This window comes from Cucumis sativus, chromosome 2, assembly GCF_000004075.3.
Source record: "Cucumis sativus cultivar 9930 chromosome 2, Cucumber_9930_V3, whole genome shotgun sequence".
Lineage (NCBI taxonomy): Eukaryota > Viridiplantae > Streptophyta > Magnoliopsida > Cucurbitales > Cucurbitaceae > Cucumis > Cucumis sativus.
Genome location: NC_026656.2, coordinates 7,648,081 through 7,671,225, shown reverse-complemented (window position 1 = coordinate 7,671,225; position 23,145 = coordinate 7,648,081). Strand labels below are relative to the sequence as shown.

The window sequence follows — 23,145 nt, the reverse complement described above, 5'->3', positions numbered from 1 at the left end:
TTATTTAAAATAGAGGACAAAAAATGGACATTTGATTTTACAAAGACTAAAATAAAATAAAAGTTAAATTACATACACCAAATTGGTATTTTAACCATAAAAATATATTTTGGTATCTAATGTTACACTTTGGTTCTCCCATTTTATTTTAAAGAGAAATTGGTAAAAACTTTTTAAAAAAATTCACTAAGTTAATTGTTACCACTTATGAACTAATTAATTTTAAGATTTATTAAAAATATATTAAATTTAAGTTTTGTTCATGTAATTTATCTATTTATTACAATATCTCTATTTCCATCCAATCTTGATATTGATATCAAAGTGAGTTTTTTTAATTGTTGCGACTGCCTTTGTCTATGCGATTTTGCCATCGACAAAGGCATGCTTAGGCGATTTGCCATCGACAAAGGCATGCTTAGGCGATTTGCCATCGACAAAGGCATGTTTATGTAAATCTAACTCCCTCTAGTTTAAATATCATAATACTCGTGATATCCTAATAATCATTTATCACTTCCATCTTCTTTTTTGAAATTATGTTTAGAGGATACATTTAATATACTCATATTAGGATATGATATTTTTACAATAAAATTTTAATTTATAATATTATGGGATTTGTCAAAAATGGAAAAGTTAGCAAAATATTTAACAAAATTGAGGGAAATCTTTGTTATTTAGTGGTTTTTTTTTTGCATTGAATGGTAAGTTGTCTGTTTCTTTTTTATTCTTAAAAGACCCATTTATATTAAATACATCATTCATCTTTATTTATTTTATTTGATCTTATCTTGATTTTTTGTTTTTTTTTTCTAACATGTGAATTCAAAATTCACTAAGCACATGGATTTTAGAGATGTGCCAGATATGTTTTTTTTAGCATAATTGAAATGAAAACCTAACTAAAAATGTAAATTCATATAATTGTTTAGGATTAACAATATTACATCCAACTTGAACTCAACTCAAGGTGGGATCTCTATGGAGAAATGTTCAAAAAAACAGTTGAAAACCAAAGAAAGGTTGAACAAAAACAAACCATTATAAGTCAGTAATTTAAATATTAAGAAAGTGAGATGCATTTGAGTTTTGTAAGTAAATAAAAAAATAAGAAGTTGAAAATAAGAATAAGAAAGGTTTGAAAATGATAAATAAAGTTAAAATGAGTGAGATGAGCAGTTGAACACACAAATTTTTAACGGTATCCTATAGACAAATGCAAACCTTTTTATTTCTTTTTAATTAATAAAAGAAAAAGAGAAGAAAAGTAGTAAAACTGATAGTGACAATACCCCTAATAAAATGAAATTTATAATCCACAATAAAATCTCTGTAGAGGAGGTTACTTGGACCTTAATCTCTCTCATCGTCAATCCATTCAAAATGGCATAAACCCAATCAACCCCTTCCCCATTGACTTTACTAAATTCTCTCTCTCTTTTCCATTTTTCAATTTCCTTCCAGTAATTTTGTGTTCTTTATTGGGGTCTGTTCTCTAGTCAAAACAGTACAATCGAAGGATGTCGGTAAGGCCTCGGAATTGAATCCACCCACATACACCCACTAACAGCTTTCAGAGATGAACAAGACGTGAAGAAGACGACTCCAAAATCCACAAAATCCAAATCCCAAGGCCCAACTGTTTTTTCTATTTCTTTATTCTAATTCAACTCTACATTTTCCCCATTACTTTCTTCCTTTTGCTCAACGCCTTCATTCCATTCTTCCTGTTGCTTCTTTACTTTCTTTAATTTATTCTCTAATCAAATCTTCCTGGATTCTTAATTTTTTTTCTTTTTTTTTTTTATAACCCATTTCATTTTCGCGTCGTTTTATTTAATTTTAGGTTCTGGGTTTTGCTTCAATCTCTGTTTTATTAGTTGGGTTGGGGGGTTTGGTCTTCATTATGGAGATCGCAAGGTTTGCTGTAGTGAGCTTCTTCTTGGTGATTTCGTTTTTCTCAAGTGGGGATTGCAATTTAGTGTTGAAGGTTCAGCACAAGTTCAAGGGTCGGGAGAGGTCTTTGGAAGCATTCAAAGCCCACGATATTCAACGTCGTGGTAGATTTCTTTCTGCTATTGATCTCCAATTGGGTGGCAACGGGCACCCTTCTGAATCTGGGTTAGTTTTGATTTCTCTTGTGATTGTTTAGTATACTGAAGATTCTGTAGTTTTTATGTGATACTCTTGATTTCTAATTGTTTATTAGTCGGTAATTTACTTCATATTTCAGGTAAGATTCCATTGTGATCTTTCTTTTTCTTTTTTTTTTAAATAGAAAAAAGAACTTTAGCGATTGGATCTTTTTCTAACTCTTTTCAGTAAATACAATTTGGAATCTTCATCTTTTCTTTTTTTGTTTTGACTTTGTGAAATCACCGGTAAAGTTTTTGATTGCTTATGGAATTAGGTTGTCGTTCCTCCTTGCTTTTTCGTTCTTTTTTGTCATGCTCGCTCCTAAGTTTTCTATATCATATTCAACGTTGGATGGTGGAAACTGGAAATACTTATATGCTTCCTTTTCTCTATCTGTTGGATTAGGCTGTATTTTGCTAAAATTGGGCTTGGGACACCAGTACAGGACTATTATGTACAGGTGGATACAGGAAGTGACATCTTATGGGTGAATTGTGCAGGCTGTACAAACTGTCCCAAGAAAAGTGATCTTGGTGTACGTCTTTTAAACTTCAAATTCTTTTTCAATTCTTCATTATATTCAGAAGTACTTTGAACATTTATGGCTTGCCATCTAATTGGATGGATCAAAATTGGACAAGCAATACACTGATTATTTATTGAAAACCTGCTCATTGTATGGTTATTGGGTTACAGATAGAACTGTCACTATACAGTCCATCGAGCTCCAGTACTTCAAACAGGGTAACTTGTAATCAAGATTTTTGCACTTCCACATATGATGGTCCAATTCCTGGTTGCACCCCCGAACTACTCTGTGAATATAGAGTTGCATATGGAGATGGAAGCTCAACTGCTGGATATTTTGTGAGGGATCATGTAGTACTTGACCGTGTGACTGGAAATTTTCAAACTACTTCTACAAATGGGAGTATAGTGTTTGGGTATGCCTAGCATTTTATGTATTATCTTTTATTTTTGCACAGTTTGAGGAATTGAACTTTTTGGATGTTCTGATAAGAGATATGATATCATTGACCGTCACGAAAATAAGAGATACCCTTTTAGATATTTTGGGATTGTTGACATTTTTATAATATATCTGGAACAAGTAAATTCAAGCTTATATTTTTGAAGTATGAACTACATAGACAGGTTCAATGTTTTTTTGTATGAAATTGTATTCATGGCATCTTGAAACATTATACATCTACAATGACTTAAAAAAGACATGCTCTTAGGTGAATATTATAAGACCTATTCAGTCCTTTGTTTGATGTTTGAAGTAGTACATAATTTACATTGTAAATTTAATGATTATGAGCTACCTACACCAGAAAGGATGGTTACTATTTCCCTTCTTCAATTGGCTACAATTGGCATGGCCAAATTTAGCCAACATGGCTGTTAGTAAATCCCAGCATACCATCTCATATAATTGTAATGTTTTTTTTTTTTTAATCACAAATGCACCACACCACTTCTTGTAAACATGCATCATTCAAAGCACTTCACGTTTCTTTTGGCACCTATTCAATGACTTTATGAAACACAACAATCATTTTGGTTTTCTGATTTTTTATTTTTTCATGTTTATTTTGTTTCTTTGATGATGGATGGATAGTTGCGGTGCTCAACAATCTGGCCAACTAGGTGCAACATCTGCCGCACTTGATGGGATACTTGGTTTTGGACAAGCAAATTCATCGATGATTTCACAGCTGGCTTCATCAGGAAAAGTTAAAAGGGTTTTTGCACATTGCTTGGACAATATTAATGGAGGTGGAATTTTTGCCATTGGGGAAGTGGTGCAGCCAAAAGTTCGCACCACTCCACTAGTGCCGCAACAGTATGTTACACTTCCTTGCCATCAGTTTTTTTTTATCAACTTGAGTTGTTAATGTTGGTTTACGTCAACCAGTACAAATGCTGAGATAATAGCATATTTTGTACGATTCCTTTTTTCATATCTATGTGAAAAATTCAAAAGGAAATGGACTAATGGGGGAAATTGAAAGAGGATCGATTAGATATTCCATGCATAATGAAGAAAAGTTTCTACTGTGGTACCAATTTATTGGAAAGTCCTGCGATGCCCATTTAGCTTAAGTTCTCAATTGTCAGCTATTTTCAATTAACCATCTGTTTGTGGAAGATAAGGTGAATTTTGTTCTATTGTTGTCCTTTGCCAAAAGAAATTCATGAAAGCCATCTCTCTCATGGAGAATAACATGGAGACAAATGATCTCCTTAGGAAGGTGTAGAACAATAAATGAAATTGTAGGAAGAATCCTTCAGAGTAATGAATTGAGTGGATTCTGTTAAGCTGTCTATCACCACCAAGGTCTCATTCCCCCCAGATATCTTCAACAATCCATCTGAATCTGAGTTACATATAGTTGACCCAAAGTTGCATCCTAATTCTTCAAAATTTTGTCCTTGACAGGGTTTTGCTGACAATGTCAATCTGTTTTACAACTAGAAATCATATAAATTAGAGCAATTGATTTTCCTTCATTTCCTTCTTGATAAATGTCCGTCTCCATATGATTAGTTGTTCATTCTTCAGTACAATTATACCATAAGAGTGTCCTGGTAGGGAAACCCTGAAGGCGTGACATAGTGTTTTGGTTGGTTATCAAACATGGGGAAGGATTTTGGATGCTCATAGGGAAGGAGAGAATTGGAGGCAAACAACCCCCCTTATCTGGCTACTTGGTTGTTTATTTTTCTCTTTTCAATTATAATATAAATTAGTATTTTGATGTTGATTTTTATATGGCTTTATGAAGTTTCTTTTTTTTAATTATTTATCTTTCTTTTCTTAAGTGGTAGCCTTGGACTTAGTTATTTTATCATGCATTTTAGGGCACATTACAATGTGTTTATGAAGGCAATTGAGGTTGACAATGAAGTGCTGAATCTCCCGACGGATGTTTTTGATACTGATTTGAGGAAAGGAACAATTATTGACAGTGGCACAACGTTGGCGTATTTTCCAGATGTGATTTATGAACCATTAATTTCGAAGGTACACTATAAAAATATTCGTTATTGTTTGTTGTTTATTGTTTCCTATCAAAAAAACAATTTTAGAAGTTTGTGCCTCAGAACTGAAAAGGTATTTTCTTTGCCAGATTTTTGCGAGGCAGAGTACACTAAAGCTGCATACTGTTGAAGAACAATTTACCTGCTTTGAATATGATGGAAAGTAAGCTGTCTACCTAGCTGGCTTAGTTCAATTGGTCTTTGTTAAACATATAAAATAGAGATTTTATGGTTCTAACTTTCATGTCCGTTTAGGGATGCTCCTTTCACATGATTGTAAATGTGTTGCTAGTATTTTTAGATTCCTTTTGGTGTTTTTCTTTTCTTTTTAATTTGAGCATTCATCGAGCAAAGATGTATTTCCTTTGTTCTTGGGTAAATGATATCCATATCAGTTAATATGTTGAAAAAGAAATATCCTGAATTATAGTGCAAACTGTTTATCCCAACAAAAAAGAAAAAAAAAAATGAAATGGGTTCTTTCTTGCACTTTATAACTAATGCTATTCTTTTTGTGTTTAAATTGGAGAGCTTTGGATTTTAGCTCTCAAAATCATCGAGAGTTGTTCCAGAGGATCATTTCTAATGGCAAAGGCTTGGGATATTAGGATACCCTCTAGGATCATGAGTTAAAGTCTAGGCTGAAAGCTTAACTTGGAACTTTACTATCCACGAGAGTTGGCTTTAGGATAGGATACTGCATAGTTTTCTTTACCTAATGAAAATGTCCTTGCACATATTAAGGCTGGAATATTCTTATCTGTGTCAGTGTTACTGTTCACTATATGGACATTTTTTGTTTTCGAAAGATTCTCATTTGGTTTTTATGTTCTTATGCAGTGTTGACGATGGATTTCCTACAGTTACATTTCATTTTGAAGATTCCCTGTCTTTGACAGTTTATCCTCATGAGTATCTATTTGATATTGATGTGAGTGAAACAAACTTTGAAGTTGGATTAGAACTCCTTTAATCTTGTTTTGGTGTCACTCACCTGAAAAATGAAAATTTATAATTTGAAGCCCACGTTTGGTTCTTAATTCAAATAGATAGGAATTCTAACTTTTTTTTCTTCATTTTTTAAAAATTGATATTACTTGAATGTTAAATTTGAAAATGTCTACATGAAAATGGTGATTTTGATATTGGGATGGCATAAAAAGGGTATTTACGCAAACTTCCCAGGGAAATTTTTGAGAACGTGTCTAAGTTTATTTCTTGTTGATAAGTTGCTTCTAATAGCATTAACTAAAGGAATTCCCTGTCACTAGTGGCTTATACATCAATTTCTTCAACAATAATGCATGTTGAACAAATTATGTTGTTGAACTCTATCTATTTATGGGTCCTTATGAATTTCCACTTGCTGTACGCCTGTTATTATCAATTCTTGTTCGCTTTTTGGAGAATTTTCACTAGTATTTAAAATTTTGCTGACTTTTTTTGTTGACCTTTCTCATCACGTTTGCAGAGTAATAAATGGTGTGTTGGTTGGCAGAACAGTGGTGCCCAATCTAGGGATGGAAAAGATATGATTCTGTTGGGAGGTCAGTTAAAAGACAATGAACCCTTCTATTATATTCTAGTTTCTAGTTCTAATCTATTTATGAAATTCTGCTGCTGCATTTTGCTCTGTTCAATTTGAAACTTCATTATCGATCCCAATTCTTGAAACTTGACTCATGAATGTCAGTTTATTTAGATATCGTATTTTTCTAGTACACTAGCATTATTCAACCGAAACGTCTTGCCATCTACAACCATATTTATTCACTCTAACCACTCAAGATCTAAAACTAAATTTTCCATTTTGGGATGTGCACATTAACGTTAACTAGTTTCTCCATTGGTTTCCGATTTTAGATTTGGTGCTGCAAAATAGACTCGTGATGTACGACTTGGAAAATCAGACCATCGGTTGGACAGAGTATAATTGTGAGTTATTTAGCATTAGAAAATTTTTCTGTACTCTTGACTCTTTTTCCACATTTGATATCATCCTGTTGGAAAAATTTGCATGCCTATGATGCCTATAGCAGCTTTCTGATTATTGGTTGAAGAGTTTTGGACTTGTTCTACTTATCTAACTGGTCAGGAAACAGTAATTTTTTAGGGTTTTTCTATGGAACCTTTTTTTAATAATTTATTTATTTATTAGTATTGATAAAGAGACTAACACTCCACTTTAAAATTTTAAGATTCACAAAACAGAACCGAACAATCCAAAGAGGGATCCAAGAAAGGACTCCTATCTAAATTTGATAATACGAGTTAGAAAAGCTAGAAAAAATCTGTTAGATTACCACCAAAACAACACATAAAAAGAGAGAACAAACTAAAGAACACCCAAATTTAGAAATATATGAAAATATACAGTAATATTACTAAGAATTAAAAAGATAACCTACCAAATTCTCCACTAAAAATTACTATCAAAATTCACCCCTTTCTCCCAACCGAGTCCCTCTATTTATAATTAGAAGCCCGAACAAAATTACTAGCGATTTACTAATATGTCCAAATAATCATACTAATAATCCTAATGTTTCTCTAACTAGGGTTTACAAAGATGTAGTTTTGACAAAAGGAGACAGTGTACCATACAATTTTTCAGAAAGCACGAAAGTTCCCATTACAATTATATTTCATTATTGAACTTTTTGTCTACCAACTTCCGAAAAGTTCCTCATTACTTCCTCTGTTTTTCTTTTCTCTTTGAGGGTGGGGGCTCTGACCTCTTAGGACAGAGGTCATGCCAATACACTATTAAACCAAACTCACTTTGGTTATATTACTTCTTCTGTTTGTACTTATTAGTTCCTATTGTTAATATCTTTATTAAACTTTGGTTATTAATTCTTCCGTTTGTATTTATTAGTTCCTATTGTTAATATCTATTATTGGCATGTTGGCTGAACTAATAGATTATTGATTCGGTACAATGTGACATAACAAAGGATAGGCAAATTATAGATAAAGGGCCAGGTAGGACAAAAAAACAAAAAAGGTTTGATGTTAGGTGGCTGGTTGCTTTTAAATTGAATATTTTTGCCCAATCCCACATGGCCTTACTGTATTTGGTTGGCTTTTGTCTTTCTCAATCTATTTCAATGACTAATTTCAGGTTCTTCAAGCATTAAGGTGAGGGATGAACATAGCGGAGCTATATATACAGTTGGGTCTCATGATCTTTCTTCAGCTTCTTCTCTAAGAGTTGAAAGAATATCAGTGCTCTTGTTAATACTACTGCTTACCATACTTCATTCTTTTAGAAACTAAAATAGATTGTTTACAAAGTTCGATCAATTTATACACCATGTTGTATAATAATTATTTCATGTAAATATGCTCTGCCCATATGATTCTTTTACATTATTCAATTGGTTCTTTAAGATCCATTGGCAGTGCTGAATGATTCTTTGGGCTTTCTGAAAATACTTGTATTGATCTTTTTGATATTTGATAACTCATTTGTTTTTGGTTTAAGGATCAATTTTCATATTCAAGCTGTTCTTTGGCCTCGACTTAATTTAAAATCATATGGAAACTTTATTCCAATGTTTGTCTTATTAGGAGGCTCTTGTTTCGCGCAGATGCAAGGGTTAGCTTATGTTTGAGAGTGACTTTTAAAAATGACAAAAAGCAACCTAAAACGATGGCGCACGTATATAGCAACCTAAATACAATAAAATAATGACAAATCTAGTACAACTAAAAACATTTTGCAAATGTGACCATTTCTTTTAGTACAAATGAGAATGAGAGATTTGAAAGGACGAACCTCCATCCTTGGAGTCAACGGGTGTCAATTGAGCTAACATTTTGTTGACACAATTTTAATTATTAAGAACCGTTAGATATAGGTCTACCCTCCGTAGACATAGGCCTATCAATACACTAATAAACATAGGCCTATCAACCATACTTACTATTAGATGTAGGCTTATCAACGATGGACATGTTTGGGAAAGGTTTATGGAGGATTAGAGTTATCATAATACCTCAATTCTTGTTTAGGGGAGGGTTATCATAATCTCCTATAACACTCCTTTGTCTTTATTTTCGAATTTTCACAACTCTATTATTCTTGTATTAGTGAAATTTTGTAAAGATTAAAAAATATATATAATTTTATTTTTCCTTATAAAAGTATTAAAATTTTAGTTTTAGTTTTTTTAACTCGATATTGTATTTTAAAATATTAGTAGTAGGTGGACGCTAAACTTTAAAAAAAAGAAACTTATGAAAACTAATTTTATAAGGTTATTTTTTAAAAAAAAGCAGAAAGTATAATATTTTGACCGTTTCGTACGAATAATCATTTGGTTTTTATTTTTGTTTCTTTTATAAAAATTTAGCTTACGAACACTTTTTTATTAACTAGTTATATTTTTTTAATGTATATCCAATAAATAAATTTAATATATTTGTTTTAATAAATTAGGAAGTAATTTCAGTTATAAAAAATTATTTTTTTTTAAAAAAAAATTCTTCTAGATCCTTTAGTTTTCTTGTGCTTTAAAAAATCAGCCTTCATTTAGTAACTTTATGTTTTCTATTTCTTATTAAAATAATCTTTTTACATTTTTTTATAATATTTGTTAAATCTAGTATGTCATTGCTATACTTTATTTTTCTAATGTACTGTATCAATAGAATTTAAAATGGTGTTAGTTGTGAAAAATAGAAAAATTATTTTTAAATGGTTAGAATAGCTTAACAGAAACAAAAAATAGATAGAACAATGCCTCAAATGCTCTACCAATTGAAATCCCTAGAACTCAAATATGTTACAGGTCTATATTCGTGGACACAGAAAGCTTTTGGTATCATCTCAAAATGCCTCATTCCAATGGAGATAGTTGTCCTTACTTATATACCCAACATCATTCTCTTATAACCGATAAGGGACTTTGGTCAGATTCACAATCCTTCCCTTGAACAATTTCCATATTACAATCCTCCCCTCAAACAAATTACCTCCTCCCCTTAAATAGTCATCCCATCCGTCAAGCTTTATCTAAGCTATCTCCTCTTCTCGGAGCACCCTGTCCATCCGATAGCAATTACGGATCTCATCGTGACTACTTTTGAGGCTTTCGAGGTTCTACTACATCTTTGTTCGACACCTGTACATCATACTAGCATAGTTTGGTTAAGTTAGAAGCATGACTTTGATACCAGTTGTCTTTCAGAAAACATATCTAAATTTAAACTTTTGCTTTTAGAAGATTATAATATATCTCTATAAAGATTACTCTCTTAAGCGTACTACTTTATTGTAATGATGAGTGTTACAAAATACTGGTCGTTAAAATCTCTTCAATTGTATATTGTATGTGAATAAGTATTCAGTCGAATTAATCCGGATATCTTTAAATAATGGGAAGAGATTTTCTCAGCCTTAGATAAAATTATTGGTGAAATTCTCATTTCATATAGAAATACACTGTAATTTAAACATTTGAAACATGGTAGAATTTATCTGTGTATATATGCACATAAAGATTCCTACCAGACAATGCAATGCATGCATGAGAACACATGATCATATGTAGGTTTCGTTGCCGACATGAGCAAGTATGATCTAGAATATTGACAATAAATTGTTCACTAAAGTGGTGAACTTCAAATTCACGTTGGTTCATAAGATTTATGTGCAAAAGGACATTAAAATAAATGGTAGATATAAATAAGACTCTTAATAATGATAACCTTAATTATTCCAAGAAACAAAAACTTACATTTGTTGCACGACTCTTCCTTAATGCTATTCGAATCATATCCTCTACATAGATCGAAAGTTTCGTACACTGAAAAACTACTCCATTTAGTGCAAACTATTTTTGAACCAAACTACATTTTGATTCAAGAAGACAAATGACATGTAATTCTTCATGTTTCTTTCAATGTTGAATATTTCATACTTTCAGATATGTTGGTTATCATCAACGAGTATCTCTTTCTTCTAGAAAAATGTCACAGCCCACCTACTCTACCAACCTTATCTAACTCATGCCTAATAGATGGAGAATGATCATCAAGCTCTCATGTAGTACTCATACTCCAAAGATATATATACTCTAGCACAACTATGGAAAGAATAATAAATTGGAAGAGATATATGATTCATTTTTAAGATTCTTATACAAATGGAATGCATATAAATCATGTTTAGCTTATTCGTATACAAAATTAAACTTTCTCTATACATTTATGGGCATCAGACACAATGACGATGCCATTAGGTTCTCCAAATGCAACTTTAAGATTACGAAAAACCATGACCATGACAGATCGTTCTCTGAATCAACCACAACCAATGCAAGAGGCACAATCTGAGAATTACCATCAAAAGTGTAGACAAACATAACGTACCCAAGTAGTTATTTTTCAATAGATGCACCATCAACTGAAATTATTGATAAATAATAATTTCATGCATCGTTGAAGCAACATGCATACATCATCATATGCTTCTTCAGTTGTATATGTTTCTGTAAAGAAGAAACCAAAAATGAGTTTTTTGGTCACTTAGTATGTATTATACATGAATTACACAGTATTTATGAAAACATATACGTAGATTATTTTGAAACAATGTACTCGAGGATGCTTACATTGTCATAATTTACATTCGCACTATGATGCCTTTTCATATAATTAATAACATCACAAGGACAACATGGAGCTTTGTCATTCAGCTACAATCCAAGATGTTGCTTGTCCATGATCATCTTTCACTATGTCAACAACACTCTAGTGGGTATTTGTGAATTTACAAACTATCCAAATACCACTTTTTTTAAACATTGAAATATGTGAATACCAAGAACACGACAATTCTTACATCAAATATCAAACGACATACGATTTGACCTAATCGTACTAAGCTCAAAAATATTATTAACAACAAGCAAATAAATAGTTTTTTTCAATAAAAACTTGCTTGTAAATGTTGATCCTACTTTAATGAGAGTTTCAGCCTTAGACGATTCAAATAAATAAACCCCTCTCATGCCATAGAGAGGGTAGAGTCCTTCGTTCAAGTCCCGAAGACACCATTTAAGAGAACATTTATCTACTTACCCTAAAGTTAAAAATGAGTGAATTCCATCTTGTGTGATTATGTTCCCAGCTCTCTACTAGGTTTTGTTCCCAAAATGATAAGTATGTTAAGTCGGCAATCTGACCACTCTCACTCGTATAAATCAAAAGACAATTCATCTTGAACAAAAGTTCATAATACACTCAAGATTAAGACTAAGTTACTTAGATCATCCTAAAGAAATAAAAACCTAACTAGCTAATGGAGTTACATCTAGTGGTTACTATTTTGTGATCCGGTCTTATGCAAACTCATTGTATATGATATCCTCACTTGCATGTCACCTACACGAACACGTTGGATTATTGTGTTTGTATCAAATACAAAGTAATTAGTTATATCTATAATGTTACTAAGATAAGGTACTCAACTTTATCCTTATACTCTAGGCTCTTTAAGTTGTATCTCGAATATTGATCAATGTATGTCTCTACATATTGTTCAAGACACATCGAACAACTTAAGATGTTAGTTTATTGAATTTAGGTTAGTAAGAAAAAACTAATAATATAATCAGTAGCACTTATTAAAATTATAATAATAACACTTTATTAATAACGTACAATGAACTATATTTGCTATCTATGAGTTTTAGAACATAAAATTCGATATTAATTTTGTAAGCAACTAACAAAAATAATAATTCGGCTACCTTATCCATGTGTACTTAGTTACAATTTGAATCAACCACCATGCACTCAAGATACACGGAATTAAAACAAATGTTACATGAAATACATTGTACTCGATAAATATGATATACCCCAATACGAAGGACAAAAATGGAAATATTAAAAAGAATTGACACATGCATGTCACACTTTTGCCAAAAATCTTATTCACTTAGATTTTTGCCAAAATTCCAACTCTCCCGTCTCTATCATCCCTACAATTATCTCTTATTTTGACTTCCTATTTGTGGAGTATTCACTTTTTATGTAATTCTGTTTTACATTATAGTCTTTGTACCAAATAATTATTGGGAGAATAAAACCATTGAATGATTGAATACTGACTTTCACTTTGACTCGTTCTTATTCTTATTCTTCCATTTTTGGTCAAATAACAATAAAAATAAAAAGTTAGGCATTTAATAAAATATTGAGTTCTCCAATTTTGACCCAATAGAATTTAACGAGTCTCTGTCTCTCACATAACTTTCAACTATACTTTCTTTCATTCTTTTCTCCCATCTCCCTTTTGTTGATTTTCAACTGCTGAGAACCACTTCTCACTTTTCCTTTTCTGACTACCCAAAACAATTATGGGTTGCCATTGCATAATCAAAACATATTCACAAGTCAAATTCCAAATTCTTATGTTATTGGCCTATAAATAGCCCATTTAATATTGCTAGTTAAAAAAGATAAGCATATATATATTGGTTAACTCCCAAGAAAAAGTGTGAATTGATTATATTTTATATATGTTGAGAATTATTATGTATGGTTTTGAGACCTTATGTTAAGGTAGGTCATGAAATATATATATGTTTCATTCTTTTCTTTTTCATTTTTTCTTGTTAAGTAGTAGTACAACATTTAGGTTGGGATTCAAACCTTCTATTCCAAAGATAAACGGTTATACCAAGTATCTTTTTGTTCTAATAAATAATATATTGCATTAGGAATAGAATGTTATAGAGTTGTATGTTTGAATTGTTTAGGTGTTATTGGGTATGATTGTCTTCTATGCATTGTAAAATTCTATTTGTATGGTTTTTATTCTATAAAACTGTGGACTTGATGTATTGATATGTGGATTCTTAAAATAAAAATAGATGTTTGGACATATTTTGAAACAAAAACCTAGATTGATTGCAAATTTGGACATGGTGTAGATGTATTTTAAGTGTTATTAGAGACTATATTTGGATTTGAGCTAATTGGGATTTGTAGAATGAAAATGAGTTGGGTTGACCCTTGTTTTTCAGATCTTTTTTGGCCTGATTAGGTAAGTAGAGTGTCGACTTGGGTATTGAACTTTTCTTTCTTTTTTTTTGTTTGATTAGAGTAATGTTGGAATGAGTTATGGTCCTTATATTTTCTCAACTTTAACCGTTGATTAAATATGTCGATACGACCTGAATAACTAGTTATTCTTGAACTTGGTAATGATGTTGATAGTGAAGTTGATGAATTATTTGAAAATGAAGGAAATATAAAGCATGAGAATGAATTGGTATCATCTGATATATTTATTTGTGAACAACGGATAAAATAAGGATATATTTATATGATATATGTTGATAAATGCTACCTATTGTCCAACTTTGACCGTTGTTATGAAGATCAAATCAATTTAATGCACCATCCAAATTATTGGACTGACACCTCATTACTATTTTAGTGGAGCATTGGAAACTTGGGACCCACAAAATTTCATATGCCTTGTAGGGAATGCACCATCGTTTTGGATGTTGAATCTAGTTGGAGGAACCAGTAGACGGGGAACATGTTATGGGTTCGTTGGTGTATAATTGGAAACAAGTATGTGAAAAATTCTTGGGAGTTCTACCATTATAGGAAAAGGTCAAAGATTAAGCCTTCCATGGTTGACTGAACAATTCACAAAATTGGCGCTTGATTTTAACATCGTGAGCGTCTGAAGCAATGCTCATGCACACATAATGTAACTCATTGGAGTTTTTTTGTTTGCCGACAAGTCAAAACACACCTTAGTAAATTGTATGTTTCTTCAACTTTTAGACAACTTTGACTTTCTAGAGAATTGTGTCGAGCTAGTAATGCACAATCCTTGAAAATAGTTGGGCTACTAATGTTGTTACAAGTATGGACATAGGATAGATTTACTATTGTAACACTACAAGTCATTGCATTACAAATCCTAGTTGATCGTCCACTAAGTTCCATGTATTATTTTATTTATAAATTTATTAAACCCTATAACTCGAGTAATTAGATATTTGAACTATTTATGTCACAATGGTGAAGAAGTTTGGACTTCTTTGGGCCCTCTTATATGTTTCCATATCATAGAGTGACATTTACCAGATCGTGTGTTGTGACAACTCCGTATGCTGCAAATTATACCGTTTGTGCTTCAGAGACCTAACACTACACCAAATTGATTTAAAAGGTAAATACAATCAAGATTGACATAAGATCCATGACAAATATATTATGATGTGACATACACGTCATGATCGTTGTGCATAAGGAGAAGCAATACATACCTCAACTATATCATATGACTATTTTTCTTGGTACAAGAGATTTATCACACCTGTTGGTGCTTATTATTATTACATAATAAGAATTTTAATATGATACACATTATTTAATGCTATTAAATTGTTCAAAATAATTTTGTCCAAAAAGTACACAATTATTTAGTGGAATACAAATTATAAAATTTGAGTTCATTGTGTGATCAAACCTTGGTAAATATAGAATATATTATTCAACAAACAAGACGGCTCAATGTTTTGAACACGGATCAAAGACATATTCGACGACAAACCAAAGATGTTGTACTAGAGAGAGATCAGAATCATGCTTACTTTGTAATTTAAATTTTCAATTCATATAAACTCTAATTTTCAACATAGAATTATACAAAATTGCATTCTTATTGAAAACCATGGTCATGTCATATTAGAAACTTGAGGAAGAAAATAACAAAAGTACAGGAACAATCTAGTTTGAGCCAGAATGACAACCCTTAGAAGTTTGAGATAAAAAGGGACAAAATGGAAAGAAAAAAAAAATCAAATGGGGTTGCATTTTAGTCTATTTATGATTTCTTTATATACAACAAATGATTGAAAAATATTAAAGAAAATACTTTCAAAGATGGAAGGATAATATAGAAAATAAGAGTAAGAGAAAAAAGAATTGGGAATTTTACCATATTTTGAAAGAATTGTCTATTCTGTTTTGAAGTAGAGTGTAGGTATCGGCAAGTTTATGAAAAGCAACAAGAAGAAGCTTATTATTGTGAAGGCTTGCAAGTACTGAAGCTTCATCCCATCAGATTCCATGGCCATCCTTTTTTTCAATATATGATCATGTGATTATCATTGAAAAACAGGAGGAAGTGATAAAAGAGAAAGGTTCGGGAATCGATGTCGATGGAGTCGCGGCGGTGGAGGTGGAGGCGATTGTGGTGGCAGTCGTTGTTGGATTGACTAAGGTGAGAGAGAAGGAAGGTGACGGGAGAAAAAGTGTGACAATTATGGTAAGAGAAAAAGATGTTTAAGATCTCTCGACACCGTTAAGAATGGCAGTGGGAGATATCCCTTCAAACCGATTTTATCAAACTAAATCCTTGACGCTGTTGTTTGACATCGGGAGTTGTTTCTTATTCCAATGAATAACGACGAGCGTTGAGAGATCCACTTTTTTTCAACCATGTCTTTTTTTTCTTTTTTTCTTTTTCTCATGATGTGTATTATTTTGGCATCACAGCCTAAGCTGTAGATCAAATATAGATTTGTTTTTTTCTTTTTATCTTATTTTTCATTATGTTAATATCTTTTATCTTATTGTTCATCCTATCAATTTCTGTCCAAAACATATTAAACACAAAAAGTTGTCACTTTCCTTGTTTGCTTCCTTTGGTTGTCTTTTGTTCTCTTATGTCTTTATCTACAATATTTCCTAACATATTTAAATTTGGTGACCCAATTTTAACAATAAAATAAACTTGATTATGGTTTAGTTTTTATCATTAGAAGTTTTGAGGGTAAAAATCTACAAACGAGTAATTTTAACATTTACAAAACAATTTTTACAATTGAGCAGAGAGGGGTAGTTTTGGGACAAATCTACAAAATCATGGCAATATTTAGAAATAGCCTATTATTTTTCCTACTCATAATTATTACTTAATCACAAATTATTTAGTAATGCATTTTAATTAGTTAAAATATAAAAATGATATTGGAAACTGGTTGGTATGTAAAAATTAAATTTTAAAAACTAATTATGCCCATAAGGGTCAAAATTTTGTTATCAACTTTCTACATTAACGTCTTAATAATTATATTATATAAACTTATAAAAATATGAGAGTAAATAAAAAGCCCTCATTTACTAACTATTTTGTTTTTTGTTTTTGAAAATTAAGTTCATATCTTTTTTTACACATGTTTTTAAAAATTAAATCAAATTTGAAAACTAAAGTAATTTATTTTTTTTGCGTTGGAAGGTTAAGTCTAATTTTTTAATAAATTGATTTTAAGTCTAATTTTTTAATAAATTGATTTTAGTTTAAACAGTTAAGTTGTCGTAGTCATCAACTAAACAATTATTAACTAATACGTGATCATATTTTATGTTAAAATATTTGTATGACTGTTATTTTGTAACATTATATAATTTATAATACATGAAAGCAATTCTATTTTTATTTAATATAATTTGGCACTTAAAAGTTCAAAATTTAGAATCATAATACAAACACTATTTGGATTACGTAATCACAAAACAATTTTCATACAAAAATCAAATTGTCAAAAAAGAAAAAGAAAAAACGAAGACTTTTAATAATTATATCGAACTTCAAACAAAGCCGACGAATAAACAAAAAGGCGAATAATATTGTCATTGAAATCCAACTGATTTTATTCTGAACCTCCGTATGAAAGTGGAAGGGAAACTTCATTGGAAAGTAGGAGGGAGGGGTTGGCATCCTCCAGAAAAAAGAGGGGTTGACAATTAAACACACCTTCAAAAGAAATGTGATTGTGGATGAGAAAAGGACGTACCTAACATATTTGTCAAATTATCAACAAACAGACAAGGATCCACCCACCCACCCCTCTACTTTTTTAGGTCCAAAAAGGGCAACACCATACTAAAACAATCATCTTTCGCCTTTTACCAAGTGGAACAAAATTCATTCAGTCTGCGGTGCAGTCTACATCAAAGCAGGGACTCAAACATGTGTGAATCTAGAAGGGCTTTACAATCACAAAATTTATTATCAACCTTATCAATAACAAACCATTCATACAACAAAAATTTATCATAACAATAAAAGGACGCCATGTCAGTCCCGATCAGATTCTACAAAACTCAATTTCTATCGATATGAGAGTATCGACAATTCCCCAGACGCACTAATAAGGCTGGGTCGACCTCTCTTCCAAGTGCAATTTTTATAACTTTTCTTCTCCTACAGAAAGAATAACACAAGCAAGAAAAAGGAAAGATTAATAACATTTTACCAAAACAAAAAGGCACTGACGAATCTTTTTGTACTTCTCATTCACTTCCGGCCTTTCTTATCTTCTTTATCAGGATTGAATCTCGGCAGGGTTACCAAAGTGTTTACGCGCGACACTCCTTCCAGGGCAGACCATTCTATTCCCGTTTCTGAATGTTCTTCCTCCTTCATTTCATCTTCTTCGCTTCCATCCTGCAAAATTTCCTTGCTTGTTCGGACAGTTCCTGAACGATTCAGACCATTTGGGCCAGAGAAATCTTCATTCTCGACTGGAGTGCTGAGATGATCTGCTAAAATTTGTTGCTCTTCTGGTTTGGTATTGGAAGCAGATGATAGGTTGCCAGAGTTTGAGTCAAGGAAGAGGCAAACAACAGCACAGTCATCAATCTTGGAAGTTGGGTATTTATGTTTCCATGCTTTAACTGCAGTTTCTACTAGAGTGCGAGCTGCGGAAGAGCGTTTTGAAGCTGATGCAACAATATCTACAACCTCTTTGTTTGACAGCACATCCCATATCTGCAAAACGAAACACAAGCCGAGCACCAAACATGAGAAAAACAGCAGGAGGATCCACCTTTTAAAGCAAATGGTACATAAAATTGCAATCATACGCCATCTGTAGCCAGAACAACGAATTCGTCTTTTTCAGTGAGCCGTCTATATGATATTTCAGGTACAGAGATAAGACCAAAGTCTTTGAGGCAGAAATCTCCAAATGCCCGTGCCATGGCGAGTCCAGGAGAGTTGCTGTTTGGAAGCCAAACTCGAGCTACATCAGGTTCATCTTGAAGAGCAAAGACACGACCTCTACACTTGCGGATTCTCTCTGCTTCAGCTGTTGGGGAAAAGAATGCATAAGAAATCCGTCAGCAAAATGACAGAGATGAAGGGAAAGCAGTTGACTATAGTCAAATAAATTTCAAACTAAATTAGCATTTGGATCTCTCTAAAAAAAACTTGACATTTTGGGTGATAAGATAATAAGAATACAGTCCATGCTACTGGCCTTAAACAATTCCAGCCGAGATGGCTCACTATGAATCTATGATTCAAGAAATATAATCCATTGCCCAGAACTTCCTTATAGAGTAAGATTACAGGTATTTAGACAATTAGACTCAAGAAAACTTGGAACATTAAAAACAATATGGAAAAGTACACCACTTTTTTCCAAGAAAGTTCAAGACTGATCAAAATTCAAGATGCTCATTTTTTAAAAGCATAAAAAATGTGTTTTCTATGTTTTTTAAAAATTTGGAAAGCATGGGAAGTGATTTCAAAAAACCAAATCAGAGAAAGAAATAGAAGAGTAAATTTCAAATACAATCTGATTGTATGAAGACTTTTTATCCTACAGCTTCCATTCACTTTCAGCCGTATCAACAATGTTTTAAGAACAATGTAGATGCCCTATAACAAAACAAAATTCTGCATAGAGTACGTTGAAAGGATAAAGCAAAAACCTGGAAGATTTGGCTTCAGATCCACAGTCAATTGAATGGGAACAAGAGAGTCATCTTTATCTCTCATACCCAAAACAGCTCGGGAGTCCCCAACATTTCCAATGACAAGATCTTGACCCTGAAAAAAAATAAGGAACTATTTTATGAGCAAAGAAAGAGCACACATAGCAAATCTTATTTGAAATTAAATAGGAATCATTTCCTTTCTAATATGAAACAGCACCTGTTTAACAATAGTCACTGCTGTAGTACCACTACAGAAGCTGTCTATAGTTTGGTGCATTCTGAGTTCCCAATCCATAACTCTAAAAGCCTTAAGAAAAGACTCCTTCAAAGTATGGAAAATTTCAGGTTGCTTTTCTGTTCCATCAACATCAATGGAGGCCCTAAACTCTTCGTTAGCAGATAAAAACGAGGTAGCTTCATCCGAGTTCATACTTCCTGTATTATTAAGACTGATCTCTCTATGAACATCATCAGTGGTCAAGTTAACCTCCCAATGTGCACTCAACCTCAGAGGAAGAGAATCCCTCACTTTCTTCGCAACCATATGACCATAGGGACCATGGCCATCAAAAACCCCACAGAAGATCGTATCGGTCCTAGAGCCAAAATTCTGAAACCCAAGTTGAAATCAGAGTCAATCAGATGCATGTTGAGATGTTAGGATTTTCAGAAAGTAATAGATCATGCCATGTAGTATCATTATCGTATGAAAAATGGACAAAAAGATTAAGAAAATAGCCTAAATGTTGACCCCACCCCAAGAAGCCATGAAGAAAAAAAGAGAGTTAACAAAAGCACAACAGACAGACCCCAGAGGGTGCCCACTTTCCAGGTGGTAACAAAGATACCCACCAAGATCCCTGATTCAAATCCTTTATGAAAACTTAATAGCTCAAAAACTTGTGTGGCCTCCCAGGCTTAGTGGATATTGGAAATTTGAAAAGGAAAGAAACTAAAGTTTTCTATAACTTTTCAACCACATAATAGAGAGAGGAACAAAAAAATAAAACACACACACACACACACACAAAAAAAAGTTGAGTAAAGAAGAAGCAACCCAAGTGATGCAATCTATGTTGGATCAGATAACTAATTAATAAAACAGACTCAAAGTAAGAACCAAGAAAGCAAGCAATTCAATCAAACTTATGAACATATATATTCATATTCCAGCATCTGTAGGATTTGGATCTAAGATCAGAGGTGTTAGGAAAAAGAAATAAGTTCTGAGAAAGAAGAACAAACCTCCCAAACAATCATGGCATCCTGATTGGTTCCTTTCTTGCCCTGCTGCGTGAACAGAGACGCCATATCAGTGAAGCCATTAGCGAAGAGCCTACCAGGGATCCGATGAAGTGGGAGATCCCCAAATGAGGAATTTCTCGAACAATTTCGCCTCTTGGAACTGTTCTTACTCCGATGATGCTTAGCCGGAGAAGTTGGGGAACCAGGAATGGGGCTCCTGCTCTCCGCAGATAAGCAGGACCCCATCCGAAGTGCCCTAACAATGCTAAGAATGCACTCCAGGCCACCCGCCCGATTCAAACCCCGATGCTCACCACTTTCTGTATAGCGATCCGTCAGAAAAGCCTTTAACTGCCCCTCCCGTTTCGGGACACTCCCACCGAATTTCAACAGAGCGGGTTTCAATCCCACATCCCGATCACCATAATCATCAGATCCTGTTCGAAATTGGGGAATCGGGAAATTGGGTCTTTGAAGAAATGAGAAAAACTGTGTATTTCAGCTTTCTTGATGGGGTAAAGGAGAACGGAAAGGGGAATTGTGTAAAAAAGTGGAGATGGGATCTGGGTTTGCATGAAAATGGGGATAGAATGGATTAGAGAAGAGGGAATAGAAACATGTGGGTGAATAAGAAGGAGAAGGAGAAGGAGAAGGAGAAGGAGAAGGAGATGGAGATGGAGATGGAGATGGAGAAGGAGAAGGAGAAGGAGAAGAGAAGGGTTGAATGTAGAGAAAAAATAGGAACCACCAAGAAGATGATGTTAAATAAAAGAGGAGAGAGAGAAAGGATTGATTTCAAGCTTTGTCTATCACTCTCACAAATCTCTCACCTACGACACAATTTCTCCCTCCACATATTTCCACACCTCTTTTCTTTTCTTTTATCCTTTTTAGAAAAATATCCTTTTACTCTACCACTTTTATCATTACATCTATTTTGCCTCTATATTTAAATAAGGCCCCTGCTACTACTTCAGTTTTCAACAATCTCTTTATTAGCTCTCTCCACATTAATAATCAAGTACCAATCCAAATCTTATTTCATTTTTAACTTCAATCACCGTCCATATTCATAATTTCAAGTTTTACGAATCCTTTTTAAAACTCATGGACCAAACACACCTACCAATCAAAACTCTAGAACTAAAAGAGCACTTTTTTCTTTTTCTTCTATCTGTATGATTGAATTTTCAAATTTACAACTCATAAATATAAAATTTTAAGATTTTAGATTGGAATCAAACATGTTATCAAATACAATAAAAAAAATAAGACTTTGTTTTTATTTTCTACTAAACTCTTTATTTTTAAAAATAATTTTTAGATCGAGGACCAAATGTGTAAAATATGTGTATCAATACAAATATGAAATCATATTTAATCTATGTATATTTTAATGTATATTTATGAAAAATAATTGATGTCCATAAGTGCGGTGGATTTGAGTATATCTCTTCATACTTTCTAATGGATCAATCTTTCAGTTGTTTATTGAGGATGTTGTATTGTTTGTCTTGGAACAATTATAAAATAATTATGTTTAGTTTGCACAACATTACAAAGTGATTTGGCTAAGAATATTCTTTTTTACAAGTGTTTTCTAGTCAATTGCTTTCTCAACACTAACTCTTAAAATGATGTTTTAGTCCATTTCGAAAATAATAATTGTTTCTTGTTATTTATGGCTAATCATGGTAGTTTTTTCAAGGAAAAAACAGTTCAAGTACTCAAACGCCTTATCTACTCTGTTTCTCTTTCTTCTTTGTTATCTGAGTTTTGTTCGGGTGGCTTGTTTGTTTTCTTTTCTTTTCATGTTTTGGTTGGTTTTTGGTGTATTAAGTATTAGAATAAAGGGTTATTATTTGTGTCTTCATGAGTGGATGCATCATGCTTGATTGTGTGTGTTATATTTTATGCATGTATTATGATTGTGGATTTAAACGA

At 32.5% G+C, this 23,145-nt stretch overlaps 2 protein-coding genes across 2 annotated transcripts; one reads left to right on the top strand and one right to left on the bottom strand.

Moving 5' to 3' along the window:
* Positions 1-1,370: 1,370 nt before the first annotated feature.
* LOC101222388 (aspartic proteinase-like protein 2) lies at positions 1,371-8,696 on the top strand. The gene is made up of 10 exons (XM_004138862.3): positions 1,371-2,124; positions 2,545-2,674; positions 2,836-3,083; positions 3,764-3,988; positions 5,008-5,170; positions 5,277-5,350; positions 6,028-6,118; positions 6,659-6,734; positions 7,051-7,122; positions 8,312-8,696. Exons 1-10 carry the CDS (start codon positions 1,910-1,912, stop codon positions 8,464-8,466), a joined length of 1,449 nt encoding a protein of 482 aa, XP_004138910.1. The 5' UTR covers positions 1,371-1,909; the 3' UTR covers positions 8,467-8,696.
* Positions 8,697-18,129: 9,433 nt separating this feature from the next.
* LOC101222150 (probable protein phosphatase 2C 33) lies at positions 18,130-22,040 on the bottom strand. Its single transcript, XM_004138861.3, has 5 exons — positions 21,202-22,040; positions 20,174-20,566; positions 19,951-20,068; positions 19,099-19,322; positions 18,130-19,003 (listed from the first exon to the last, which is right to left on the bottom strand). Exons 1-5 carry the CDS (start codon positions 21,445-21,447, stop codon positions 18,530-18,532), a joined length of 1,455 nt encoding a protein of 484 aa, XP_004138909.1. The 5' UTR covers positions 21,448-22,040; the 3' UTR covers positions 18,130-18,529.
* Between the last annotated feature and the right edge of the window lie 1,105 nt (positions 22,041-23,145).

Bases quoted from the DNA above. Each gene is read 5' to 3' on its own strand.
- LOC101222388 (XM_004138862.3), top strand. From the start codon at position 1,910: ATGGAGATCGCAAGGTTTGCTGTAGTGAGCTTCTTCTTGGTGATTTCG. The intron at 3,084-3,763 runs GTATGCCTAGCA...ATGGATGGATAG, and splicing joins AATGGGAGTATAGTGTTTGG to TTGCGGTGCTCAACAATCTG. The intron at 6,119-6,658 runs GTGAGTGAAACA...TCACGTTTGCAG, and splicing joins AGTATCTATTTGATATTGAT to AGTAATAAATGGTGTGTTGG.
- LOC101222150 (XM_004138861.3), bottom strand. From the start codon at position 21,447: ATGGGGTCCTGCTTATCTGCGGAGAGCAGGAGCCCCATTCCTGGTTCC. The intron at 20,567-21,201 runs GTTTGTTCTTCT...CTTGGGTTTCAG, and splicing joins ATGCCATGATTGTTTGGGAG to AATTTTGGCTCTAGGACCGA. The intron at 20,069-20,173 runs GTGCTGTTTCAT...ATTTTTTTTCAG, and splicing joins CAGTGACTATTGTTAAACAG to GGTCAAGATCTTGTCATTGG.